General features: G+C 37.4%; 1 protein-coding gene across 1 annotated transcript in view; it reads left to right on the top strand.

Annotated features, from left to right (window-relative positions):
* Positions 1-14524, top strand: part of LOC127625308 (microtubule-associated serine/threonine-protein kinase 4-like) — a 171067-nt gene that overhangs the window by 143655 nt on the left and 12888 nt on the right. The window contains exons 18-21 of the mRNA XM_052100522.1: positions 1150-1315; positions 9619-9720; positions 13243-13368; positions 13858-13970. Of these exons, the coding sequence (XP_051956482.1) occupies positions 1150-1315; positions 9619-9720; positions 13243-13368; positions 13858-13970 (507 nt within the window). The remainder of the gene's footprint in view (positions 1-1149; positions 1316-9618; positions 9721-13242; positions 13369-13857; positions 13971-14524) is intronic.

Below are 14524 nucleotides of genomic sequence, written 5' to 3'. Positions count from 1 at the left end.
TCTCACCCACAATCAATTAGATTGCTTCAGAAGATTACACCACTGGAGTATTATGGATTACTTTAATGCAGTGTTTTTTTGGAGCTTCAAAGTGTTTGACATCATTCACTTGCATTATATGGATCTACAGAGCTGAGATATACTTCTAAAAATCTTAATTTGTGTTCTGCCGAAGAAAGAAAGTCATACACATCTGGGATGGCATGAGTGAGTAAATGATGAGAGAATTTTCATTTTGGGTGAACTATACCTTTAAATCAGTCTCGTGTGATCCTCTATATGCAGGTCTACATTGTGTTGTGATCCAATCAATCAAAACACTTTCAGAATGTGGCCATATCACATTTCAAGTAATAACCGCTAATGTGTCCTGATGTGTACCATAAAACTTTATAGGACAGCTAACTCGCCTAATATTTAATCATTGTGCCAAAGCAAGGGATTTCAACTTTAAGCTTGTTACAGTGCTACAAGAAAGAAATTGTCCAATTGGAAATAATTGGAAAAGCTTATGCTCATGCACAAGACTTCATGGAACATCTTTGAAATGCCTGATTTCAATATGCAGTGACAGATTATGTGAAGCACAACCATCCAAAGTTTGAGGCTAAAATAATTCTATAAAATAACAAGGAGCATTCTGATTATGTTTGAACCATAATAACTGTTGAAATTAAAATACAATTATATTTGCGATCAACAGTGGTCCCTTTTTTTTAGCTATCTAGTGACACTCTGATAAAGTGATATGTGTAGTCATGAAATCAGAAACCTTCTCAACAAAATCCAATCACAAGTGGCCATTGGAGATGCATTTGAATCTATGTTTGCAAGATGTAAACAGCTCTCTGTCTCAGCTAACCCCTTGTGATCGGATATTAATATTAGGTGTAAACTGTCATACAAAGGCAAAAGCAGTAACTACACAAAACTGAAATTGAGAAAAATAACTTCAGAGTGTAGCCAAATGTGGATTATAAAATAGTCCAACTCTGAAACCCATCTATAACAGGACAGTCTAAGAGACTCCATTTCGATCATAGCTCAGTTTTGACAATGTGTAGTTAAAGTACTGAATTTTGGCTTTGCAGGGCAGTAACCAGGGCCAAATATAATTACTCTGAAACTTTTTGACACATTTCTCTGCAGGTGTGTGGGACTCCTGAGTACATCGCTCCAGAGGTGATCTTGAGGCAGGGCTATGGGAAGCCTGTGGACTGGTGGGCAATGGGCATCATCCTGTATGAGTTTCTGGTGGGCTGTGTACCCTTCTTTGGAGACACTCCAGAAGAGCTGTTTGGCCAGGTCATAAGCGGTCAGTAACATTCTAAAATCTGTTATGTAATAAAGACATGCATCATTCAGGCAAGAGCTTTAGCTGATGCAGATAGTGTTGCATAGTCTTAACTGTGTTTCTCATTAATGGCCATCAGTATCTCATAGGTTTCGCAATAGGGCCCTGCAGATATTTGGCTCCACCTGTCATTTTTCAGACCTGCTCTGTATTTATACCCAGCTATTTATATCTGTGTCATGGTTTTGGAATCACATGTGACTTTGTGGCTTTTATATTAGAATAATGAAACAGAAGCTTTGTTTCATTTTGACGTTTTAGCAAGCATCACTGTTGCTCATACTCTGGGTTAGGGATTTGAACAAACCCCTAACCTTAACCCCTTAAACTCTGATCCAGTTTTGGGCTGCCACCTGCAATTTTTCACACTTAAATTCAAAAGCTTACCATTCACACATACTGTGGACTAATTCAAATCCCTCATGGTTTCATTGAATATCTCGGCATCTGAGTGGACTAGAAGCTCAATCTATGTGTCAATAGAAAGAGATCCTCCTCTTTGTGATGATGTATAAAATTTCAATATTAGAAAACTTATTTGTCTAGCAAGCTTTTCCTGCTTTGTTCTGGGCATCTAAGTTAAAACATTAGAATATTCAGCCAATCCAATTTTTTAGAAAACTGCTTAAGGTAAGATCAGATATATAGTTTTTGGCTACTAAGGGTTTACAGCAGCAGTGCACGGTGCATAAATGAGACATTTTTATATTATCTCTACTCTCTACAGAAATCATATTTCACTTTGTGATTCTTTTAAAAATATTTCCAAATTTGATAATAAACTGTATAGTATAATATTCCTGAGAAAGCTTCACTTTTCCATTTAAGTGCTTCGTGAAAGACTTTTATATTCATATTAATATATATAGGTGTGCAAATCAATGCAAATGTTTTTAGGCCTTATTTAGTTATTTTACATAAAATAAATGTGAAAGTAATTGTATTTTCTGAAAAGTTTCGATTCTAAGCTTTCAAATGATACCTCATATGCCCGACTTATGTATACGGGAACTTTAAAAATTTTACAAAACCCCCCTTTGGACCCACCACTGGGTCCATAAAGTTTAAGGGGTGTTGAACTGTAGTTTGTAACTCATGCTGCACTGTTTATTCAAAAGGCATGAATGATACATCAAATAATGCGGTATCCTTTGCCTTGCAAATTATAAAACAGGCGGAAAGAATCCTGTAGACGTGCTTTAAAGTGGGCCCAGATTATCATAAAGACTTGACTCTATGGACAGTAAGTAACCACCAACCACCCAGAACACCCAAGCAACCGTATAGCAATGTGCAAAAAAAACTAAAGAATCCCCTGCAGCCATACAGGAATTCTTTCTTTTTATATACTACTAGTGGCTATAGGACTTTAGAAGTATGTAATGCCCCATTGAAAACAGATAGAGCTACTTTTCATTAGAAGTCTCCATGAAATTGTTCCTTCTTTTGTTGACGTTCTTCCTTTAGAAACTTGAAGTTTGGACAGGACATAAAGCAGGGCTTGTCTCCTTATTTATGTATATATTCATACATTTTTAAAATAGCGAATAGGCTTTATTTGAAATAAGATCCATGATCGATGATTTCCATTCTTGTTTTTGTTAGTTGGTGACACTCTCATTCTAAAGAGCATTTGATTGAATAAAATGTGTATAAGCCCCTGAGTACAAGATGACTCATTAAAATGAAAACTGTTCATTTTAAATCCATATATCTGCTATAAGAGAATTGTATTAACATAATTTACTTAGTAATTAAGAATACACTAGCATAAACATGATCTCAAAGCCAATAGACATGGGCTAAAAGACACAAAACTCAAATTTATATTTCAGTGGGTTTGAGCAACGTGACTTTGACACAAACCCCATGATGAAGAAAACACTAAAATGGTTTCTGTAGCCATTAGTATGTTCTCCATCATGGGGTTATCATGACTGTGAGTATTAATTCATATGCCTGACAAAGGCACAGCTATCTGCCATTGCCTAGGGCTTAGATACATATTTATGCTCCTTAATGTGGTTCAAACATGTTGCCATAGAAACAGTCACAAAACAAAGAAAGCACAGCTCCTCATTTATTTCACCTGCTGGCCTTTCAGCCAAAGTCCATGTCCCCTTTTTATTCTAATCCAAGTTCAGTTTTGTTGTTTCTTAACAATTGTTTGAATTATGATTTTGTCGAGAGCCTGGTCTTTTGATAAGTGTCAAACATTGAACAACCTCCATTGGGAAATCCATGCTTGTCCTATAATGCATGCAAGTGGATTGGGATATTAGGATGTTTTATGCAGGTGCCTGTTTATGTGTAGTAGGCATTTTAATGCATGTTAATAATCACATGTTTGATTCATATGTAAAGAGATCCTGCATATTCATTAGGCTGGTGTTTCATGAGTGATCACTGTAACAATGGCAGCCCAACAAAACCATAGAGGAGCTTCCATGTTGAATGAATTGCCCTTATAAAAACTAGAGATCAACTAGTATTGTGTTTTTTTTCAAGTAATGCCAATTATTTATAAGTGGCCAATAACGATATTAAAACACGTTTTTGTTTTATTTAAGATTTTCACAATAATTAATATAATTTGGTTACACCAATAAATAAAAAAATACAAGTTTGATTATTATTGTTTTTATTATTCATGCTTTTACTTTTATACAAAGTTGTTTTTGTATTTAGTTTGGGCCAGTGGTGGCTCAGCGGTTAAGGCTCTGGGTTACTGACCGAAAGGTTGGAGGTTCAAGCCCCAGCACCGTCAAGATACCACTGTTGGGCCCGTGAGCAAGGCCCTTGACCCTATCTGCTCCAGGGGCGCTGTTTTATGGCTGACCCTGCGCTCTGACCCCAGCTTAGTTGGGATATGCAAAAACAACTACATTTCATTGGCCCTGTACCTGTACTCTGCACAATGACATTAAAGTTGAATCTTAATCTTAATCTTTTTTGCGATCTTAATAGTCACATATTTTGAGCTATATCTAACTGTTAAAGCAGGTCGGGAACCTATGGCTTGCGAGCCACAAGTGGCTCTTTGTTAAACCACCTATTATGTTTTTTCAAACCTTTCAATACCTTTCAGTATCTCTACACCAACGCTCGTTGATGTAAAAGCATGTCCCATCACCTCTCGTTTTCCCCGATAACTCTGCGTTGCAATCTGCTCTGAACAGCTGAAAGCCCGGCAGATGTAACGCGCTGTCCGGGATGCTTCACTCAGCCAGGTTTCTGTGAAACAGAGCAGCAGAATTAGAAAAGTTCTTATTTTTTTGAGTGAGCAGAAGCATTTCGTCCGTTTTTTGGCTAGGGAGCGGACTTCGCCAGATGAATACTCTGAAGTGGAGTCCTAAAGCCACGTTGATTTAGTGTGATTAATTATATAACAAATAACCTGTTAAAACATTTTTTACGCAATTAATCATGTCAATTCTGAATTTTCCTACCATACAAGCCACAAGTGGCCGGAGAGATCTTCCAATATTCATTATGTACTTGAAACTGTTGTAGAGGTAATGACAGCAAGTGAAATCAACTACTTTTTCAAGCTTGAAGTACATCTGTTTTTATGAGCTTCGTGAATAACCTTAAAAGGTTTATAAACCTAAAAAGCAGCGCAGCTGAATGAGAACCACTCACTGAGGAAGCACAACAGGTGGGAAACACAACAGAATATTGGAATCTTCAGACATGATTTTCTAAGTTTTCACTTCTTTGAACTTGGTACAGCTTCCTTAAAATGTGGTGTTTATGATGCTGAATACCAGTGAGATGCTCCAAACACATCTGTCTGAGACACATGTAAATAGAGCAACAATTAAAATGAGTGCAGACAGAGTGCAATAACGTGCACTGTGAGAATGTACTCATTGCAAAACAGATTGCTGTAAACTGTAGGTTCAATGATGTGTTAAGAGCCATCTGCCTCTACATTTAATTTTGTGACATTATCAGGTGGAAGCAAAAGAGATTTTTGTGTGTAATATTAGACAGTTGGTGACGTGAAGTGAGTCAGCATCACTCGGTGTTTATATTCAACAACACTCTGTGATCACTCGTATTGCTATTAAACTACTAAAGAAAGAAAATAGATTTAAATGGCTTTAAACTAACAACTCCAGCATTAAGAATCATCAAAGCAGAGAGACCCAACAGATTGATTAATTGCACAAACGCAAGGCATGATACTAGTAGTTCTGCAGTGATGTTTTTGAGAGGCTTGGATGCATTTGTTTTGAACCAGCACCGGCAGATTCTGATCCATCGCGTAAGAAAGTAGTTCCATGCACAAATGTGTTTTTTGTGAACATACTCTGTTTTTCCTAATTTTTTTATTTATTTACTGATTCATTGAACTGTTGCATAGAAGCTGTATCACACTCGCAATCATGCTATATGGCCCTAAATCATCACTGCTGTGATTGCCTATGCAATTACAATTTTTCAAACCACCCCGAGACAGTAAGGATTTACAAAGGTAAGCTTTTCTAATGACCCAGAATATATAAAGATTACATCTATATCAGTTGAGTGACATATTCAAAGTCATAGTGTGACTGTATTACCTAATATTTCTAAATAGCAGGATTTTTTAAAGTCGTGTCATAATTACTCAACCCCTATTGCATGCAGGTGTTTCTTAAATATGTAAGGCTACAGCCATGGCCAGAAGTATTGCAAAACATACGTTTTCTGCTTCAGTTGTTGTGATGTTGATTCACATTGTTTATAGATTATTGTGCAGAGTGATCAGATGCATTTTAAATAATTGCAAAAAGCTTCATTGGCCAAAAAAATTTATTTATCACAAAAACCCAAATTTCACAGTTTTTTTGGCCCTGGCACAAAATGACCAGCTAACATCATTTCACTAATCATATCAGCAGCACCTGTGAAAGTGTGAATGAGTACTAGTCAGGTGAAATCACTCTATCAATCTGATTGGATTATAAGAGCAGACTGATATAAAAGGAGGGAAGAAGTGCTTCCAATCATTGTGTTCTTGTTAGCAATGGTTACCTCTAAAGAACGACGTGCTGCCATCGTTGCTTTGCATCAAAATGGCCTCACATGCAAGGAAATTGCTGCAAAGAAAATTGCACCTTAAAGAACCATTTACCGGATCATCAAGAACTTCAAGGAGAGAGATTCAACTGCAGTGAAGACGGCTTCAGGACATCCCAGAGTGTCCAGCAAGTGTCATGTCACCACTAGTGCAGAGATTGCTCAATATTGGCAGCAGGTTGGTGTGAGTGCATCTGCACGCACAGTGAGGTGAAGACTTTTGGGCAATGGCCTGCTGTCAAGAAGGGCAGCAAAGAAGCCACTTCTCTCCAAGAAAAACATCAAGGACAGACTGAAATTCTGTAGGAAGTTCAAGGATTGGACCGCAGAAGACTGGTGCAAAGTTGTTTTTCTCTGATGAAGCCCCCCTTCTGACTGTTTGGGACATCTGGAAAATCGGCCATCAGTCAGTATTTGGCCCAGAAGCTGATATCCAGCATGCCAGAGTGAATTGCAGAGGTTATGAAGAACAAGGGTCAACACTGTAAATATTGACTCTTTGCATATATTGATATGTTGAATGTTTGAATGTAATGTATGAATGTTTTTACCAATAAAAGCCTTTAAAACTTATGAAACCATAGAAACATGTGAAAAAAATCATCTACAAATACTGAAGCAGCAAACGTTGCAAAACACAAAATGTATTTCACTGCCGATACTTTTGGCCACGGCTGCACACAAGTAATTGTTTTAAAACAAAAATAAATACTTTGATAAACCTATATTAGTGATTTATATTTATATTTTAGAACTGTTGGGACTGATTTAGGTGGAAATTGCAAACATACGTCATTCGCCCGTACATGTTGAAATCATTTCCGTACACAGAGAAAATAAGTTTCGCTACTGCAGTGCTTGTGTGGGATTAGCTGAAGCTGAAAGTTTGTTGTCTCAACAAATGAGAAAAATGTACCATGGATCATTCAAAAACGGCAAACCTCCAGGGAACCACTTTGTAAAAACAAAGAAACCCCGAACAGAGCAGAGTCTACAAGCAAAAAGGGAAAGCAACAGAGTTCATACTAAAACCTGAATCAACATCGGCTTGGCTTCTCAGAGGTGGCGACAACTCCTGTGAAGCGAAAAAGCCATCTAAAAGCGACCCAGAGATTAATTTTTTCTTACTCAACAGTTAAGATATTTTATTGATATGGTTTATGTATAGTTGTGTAATCAGGTCTGTGTGTTTAGTGGAATACAATAATTATACTGTAATCGGTGCAGAACTTTTCACATGCTAGCACACCTGTGTATTTTTCTTTATAACAGCAATAAAGTATATAAATAAATAAATTGCCAAGGACATGCAAGTCTTGAGACGATGTTGACCACTGGTTGGTAACTTTGGCAATCAATAAATGAGTTACTATCATGGTCTATTTGGCCAGAATATCCTGCAGTTATAAAAATGTACAACGTTTGACCTTATCAGACTACAATCATTCAGTCTAATGTTAACTTTTGTAACATAATTTATTTCAAAACTTGGGATTAATGAACATAAATCAACTATTAGATGCCAAGATATAAAGTCTCCAGTAGCAAGACATTTTAATGAGATGGGTCATAGCATTAAACAATTAGAATGCATAGGGATAGAGGAAGTTCAAGATCTTGTAGAGGCAATTTAAATAATGCGTGAAGCTTTTTGGATTTACACTCAAAGCATTAGCCCCATATAATCTGAATGAAGAACTAGACCTATCGATTTTCCTTTGATTAAAATTATAATTAAAAATTCAGTTTTTGATATATGTTCTTTGGCATAGGACATCAACGTAAATTCAAAATGTGAACACAAACATTGATTAATGACGGTGTTTACCTAATGTTTCAATGATTGGATCTTTCACATTTAACTGTTCTTGTTCAGTGAGTGTATTGCACTTGTTGCAATGCTTGTGTGTGGCATGTGGGGATTTTGTGAATTTGCATTCAGATGTATCTTCAATGATGTCTGTAAATTGTATTGAGAGTTAATCGTGTGTCTTTTATTGTTATCATCTCTTCATTGTAAAACAAAATTAAGCCATCACTCTACAATGGCACTTATTTAAGTTTAGTGTTGTAAGCAAAATTTAATTTCTATGCAAAAAATGCTATTAAAAATAAGCCAATAGAGGAGATTATTCCAATACACAAGAAAGGCCATGGCTAAAAGTACATTTCCCAGGTACTTCAATATCCAGACAAAGTTGGCAGCACCATTCATACATTTTACAACAGCCACCTTCTTGGGTGTGGAAGAAAGAAAAACTTCAAGTGGAATGTTGACTTGAATATTCAAGAAGTAATTTGGAAAGACCTGTGGCGTCCTGGAAGAAGGTTTTATGGACATATGACACTAAACTGAAAATTAGTTTTAGACCAATGGGTCAGCAGTATGTCTGAGGAGGTGGGTCAGTCCTGTTATGGGGGTGTTTTGCAGCTGCAGGAAATCCTGACTATGTGACTGACACCATGGGTTCTTTCAGGTATCAGGCTATTTTTGCAAATATCTGATGCCTTCAGTGTGACAATTGAAGCTCTGTGATCCCTGGACTTTCCAGCAAGACAATGACACCAAGGATGCATCCAAACTGTCAAAAATCTGGTTCAGGGATGGGTCGTGGAATGTCCTTAAATCGCCCTTTCAGTCCATCATTAAAATCCCATTGTCCCAATGTCAGTGAGCTGGAAGCGTTTGCTCATGAGAAATGTGTCCGAAGCCGAGAACACTTACCTGATACATTTATTTTATGTTATTAAGAATGATTGACTTTGGGGGTTGAAATATTTTTGCCATGACATTTGTGGAGAGAATTAGTTACTCTTAGAACTCTTTGTTCTCAAAATCTCTCTCATGTGTCTTAAAAACTTACTTTGAATGTTTTCTGAGATTTTAGTTGATGTGTTTTAATTCACACAACCAGAACATGTTGCTGGTGAGGGGGGTTGAAAAAGTTTGATTGCGACTGTATATATATTATAATTTCTAAATGTTTTACTTTTATTTTTTGAGAAAAGAACTTGTTAAATTTCTGTAATTAATAGTTGATGTTTTAACTTGTAAAAAAAAAATCAAGGCAACTAATGCAGTAAACTAATATCTGTCTCTATGAAAACCACAGTAATGATGTTTTGGAAGGTTTTGTTTCTGTGTTGTCACATTAGGCTGGTGAGGATGAAACAGTTTTTTTTTTCTCTTTTCTCAGATGAAATAAACTGGCCTGAGGGTGAAGATGCTCCACCAGCTGATTCTCAAGAGCTCATCACACTGCTTCTCAGGCAGAACCCGTTGGAGCGGCTTGGCACTGGTGAGAGTCCACAGTTAACACACTCATTGGGCTTTGTCAAGTACAGTTTATAAATTGCAACTGCTGGCCAGTTGGACCAGAAACTTTGTTTAAAAAAATGTGTTGCATTAAAAAATACATGGTTTAAATCTGACCCCTGGAGTCACGAGTTCAAATCCAGGGCGTACTGAGTGACTCCAGCCAGGTCTCCTAAGCAACCAAATTGGCCTGGGAGGGTAGCGACACATGGGGTAACCTCCTCATGGTCGCTATAATGTGTGGTACTCGCTCTCTGTGGGGCGCATGGTGAGTTATGCGTGGATGTCGCGGAGAATTGCATGGGCCTCCTCACAAACTACGTCTCTGTGGTTGTGCGCTCAACAATCTGCGTGATAAAATGCGCGGATTGACTGTCTCGGATGCGGAGGCAACTGAGATTAATCCTCTGCCACCCGGATTGAGGCGAGTCACTACACCACCATAAGGACTTGGGAATTGAGCATTCCAAATTGGGGAGAGAGAAAAAAAGAAAATAGAACAATAATCAGTTTTTTTTTTTTTCGTTAATTTGAATGAATTGAATTAAAAAAAAGCTACAAATGGATTTCTTAAGAAATGCCAAGTAACTGTCTTTTAATGACGTTTATCTAGTAAGTGAAAAATGTGCCACCAGAAGTTTAATTAGGAAACCAAAAGTACGTGTCTCAAGAACTTCATGTGGCAACATTCCTGGCATTTAAAGGGGTCTTGTCATGAGGAACCAAATTTTCCTTGATCGTTTGACATAAGAGGTCGTTGTACTATAAAAATAGGAGAGAGATAGGGCCTGTCATGGGAGATTAATCCACTTTTAAAAGATGCGGTGTCAAGTTATAACTCAGAAGAGGAGAAGCTCTCTGTCATTCAGCTGCTGCCTCGCATTCTTTTGCCCATCTGCGCTATTTTTAGTTTTGGTGTATGAAAACATGATAGAATGATACTAGAACTGGATGTGGATGTGTCTTCAGCATATTTTAAAGGTGATTATATGTTCGGCTCATATTATTCCAGTCATATTACGATTCAACCTTTACAAAGGAACCGTTATTGAAGGAAGGGGCAGTTAAAACAATTTCATTTGTGAATATTTCATATGTCATGACTGTGTGATATTTTATGGTGCTAACACCCTGTCTACACCTGGCACGTCCGTTAACACGACACAATGTAACGGCTTGAGGCTGTCTACACTGGGTGCGTCAACACAAACATTCTAAACCATTTATTTGTGTTGTTGGCAGTAGTAGTGCCACTGTGTGCATTGCAAAATGTAACGAGACATATGTTTACTGTTGGTGCGACGCAACGAACGCCTCCATGGTAGACCGCATCACTGATTATAATGGGTTCTATTGCTTTTGATGCAACTCTTGTGTCCGGTGTAGACAGGGTGTGAGTGTTAACAGTTGTGCTGAAGATGAACAATTGAATATATTCCGATGCAATTTGTTGGATGTGCATTATGTGTAAACCCTGACATTTAGTTTTATAATGTTGTTGAGCTGGTTAATTCTTTCCTGAATGAGTTTCAAATATGCTTGTGTGATGTTAGCCAATCATAACAGTGGGTGTTTACATTGAAGTTTTAAGGAGGCGCTTGGGCCAAAACAGAGCATTTAAAACTGAGTGAAAGATCATACAGTATATTAGTAAATTATGACTATGTTTTAATGCAAAATAAAACTTTAATAACATTTTCAGTGGACCTTATTTCAGTGGAGTATTTCATGATCCCTTTAAGGTTGTTATACATTTTTTTTCAATATTAAGATACTTTCTACTATCCCATATAATAGAGTAATATTCAAAGACAGCTATAAGTAATCCATTCGCATTCGATTGAGTGTATACACAGTGATGCTATCAAAATATTGCTCTGTTTGTTTGAGTATCCTTACCAACCTGATATACTGCAGCAACATTGACTCAATGCAGAAGTTAACAAACAGTGTTTGGGCCATTGGCAAGCAGTCATTATTTTTGCAATTCCATTTGATGTTGCTAGAGGCAGGAAATGACACACTTCACCCACTAAAACAAAAATGAGGAACAAAATCAAGATAGGTGTTTTTGTTACAGGTGGCATTTCATTAATAAACTTACTAGCATAAGATGTGATATTTGACACAATGACCTTCATTGTTTGTCAGAGATACTGTATAGCTACAAGGGACATTTTTTAATAATTACATTGTCAAAGATATATTTTTTTGATATATAAAATAATGCCTAAATACGGTTACATGGCCATTTAAAACTTAATTATGGTACATTTTATTAATTCACATACCATTAGCAGAGTTCAAATGTTACAGCTAATGCAGTGACAGTCACAAATATGTGTTTTATATTGCTTACAGGTTATTTTTGTCTGTAGACTATTTGAGGAATACCTGGAATGAAAACAATACTGTTCTTTTTATAAAGCTAATAAAATTAAAAGATTAAGATTCAACTTTATTGTCATTGTGCAGAGTACAGGTACAGGGCCAATGAAATGCAGTTGCTTTCGCATATCCCAACTAAGCTGGGGTCAGAGCGCAGGGTCAGCCATGAAACAGCACCCCTGGAGCAGATAGGGTCAAGGGCCTTGCTCACGGGCCCTGCTCAAGGGCCCAACAGTGGTATCTTGATGGTGCTGGGGCTTGAACCCCCGACCTTTCGGTCAGTAACCCAGAGCCTTAACCGCTGAGCTACTACTGGCCTTAACAGGACTCTCCATTCAGCCATTAAAGCAGACTTCCATTTTCACTCACAGAAAATCGCATTGCATGATTTATGTCTATGATGTGCACCCACCCTTGAAAAAGCCAAAGTGCAGCACTTTTCCCGCCATTTGGAAGAGTGTCTTTAGATGGACTGTAAATAACATTTTTAGACTGTTATGAATGGCCATTGAGAGTATGTCTTTTTTTCCATTACATCTCAAAAATCTAAAAGCACACAGCTCTAAGTTTGGTCACGATACTAAGATTTCAGTGGTCGATATCAATACCAGTGAACGGTCATGATTCTTGATACCAGTTTCGATACCACAGCATAAACTTATATGCTAGTGAACACGCCTTTATTTAAAATATTAAATATGAATATAAATATAATCAAATTAAATTACAACTAGGGCATGTAGCCTTCAAGGAATTATACTTTATGGTTTTACTAGTAATTATTCAAGAAACTATATTTTTGTTTGATTAATATTAATTTAATGAATAGATTGCAAGGCCCAATGCATAGATCTTATATTTTGACACGTATATTTTTTGTCCTGCTTGTATACATTCACTGACTGTTTTTATGAATACCTTGCCAAGACGGGCACACTGATGCACAAAAGTGTCTGGAAACAAAAAGCTGACTTGTTATTGGGTTCTGCTGGTATTGTATAAATACTATATATATATATTTATGTATTGTTTTCTCACTTTATGGTGTTTCGTCTGGTTAGGATGCGAAGTAATGCTTAATCTAGAGCTGAACTTTGATTTGCTTTGTGTATTTCAGCAGGAGGGGCATACGAGGTCAAGAACCATCAGTTCTTTCATAGTCTGGACTGGAACAGTCTGCTGAGGCAGAAAGCAGAGTTCATCCCTCAGCTTGAGTCTGAGGACGACACCAGCTACTTTGACAGTGAGTGATAGTCTGTCATTAAACGTATGGAGTCATCTCTCTTCACAGTGCGTGCAGAACAGGGCTCAGAGCACCGCAAGCCTGGGTTTGTTTTTATTTCTAAGAGAGGATCAGATGTTCCCAGGCTGACAGATTAGTCACATTAGTACAGGACAGTTGGGTGATGTCATTTGTTTGGAACAACATCAACTATTTGCTCTATCAATGTGTCAATATCATTTCTGGATAGCTTTCTGTCCAAGCGTAATAATATTTACCCTATAAAGAAGTGCGTATCATATTTGATACTTGATTTTCTACTGCCTCCTGGTGAAAGTTTATGTGCTCACCTAGTAATATCATTCCCAAAATGACATTTGTGCTGATTTGGATCAAATAATAATAACATTTATATTTTTGTTGAACCTAGCACATCTTGCACGTCTTGAAATAACAGGCATAAAGAGACATCACAGCTCAATATGACACTTTTACCCCTTTTACTCACAGCGCGATCTGATAGGTACCATCACTTAGAAACTGAGGAGGAGGAGGATGCCAATGATGAAGATTTCAACGTAGAACTGCGCCAGTTTTCCTCATCCTCACACAGATTCTCCAAAGTGAGTTCTCTCTCTCTTGTTTTCTGTCACACACCTTTCAGTCATCCTGAGTTGTGATGCATATAAGAGGGGAATACGTTTGGTTGCTATGCTTTGCTCTAACTATTTAATTGGTCATGATCCAGTAATCACAAACAACTGGGAAAGTAACTGAAATTCATTGGTCAAAAGGTGCAAGAGGCCTGAAGAAGATTCACGTCTATTAGAAGTACTGAGTATTCTTTAAAACGTCTACAACTCCAGTGCTGTCACTGTCTGCCTCTCGCATGGAGTTTAGCTTGTAGATCTACAAGCATTTACTTTGGTGACCGAGATCTATTTCTGTCTTACAGGGAACAAAAGCACATACTACAAATACTCATAGCACAGTGTTGCTCACAGGCACGCAGGGCTTTGGTGCAATGCAGTATCAGTAGGTTCAAGGAACTATCATGCATGCAGTAAAAGTATCTGGTGAAACCTGTTTTGTTTAGATAGTGATTCTCAAAATGTGTAACTTTGTCGCAGATTTGATTTCTCTTTTGCATGTGTCCTACAGGTATTTTATCGATTGT

The sequence above is a fragment of the Xyrauchen texanus genome, chromosome 3 (assembly GCF_025860055.1).
Source record: "Xyrauchen texanus isolate HMW12.3.18 chromosome 3, RBS_HiC_50CHRs, whole genome shotgun sequence".
NCBI classification, from domain to species: Eukaryota; Metazoa; Chordata; class Actinopteri; order Cypriniformes; family Catostomidae; genus Xyrauchen; species Xyrauchen texanus.
Note: the sequence above shows the minus strand (reverse complement) of the source record. Positions and strands in the feature narration are given on the sequence as shown.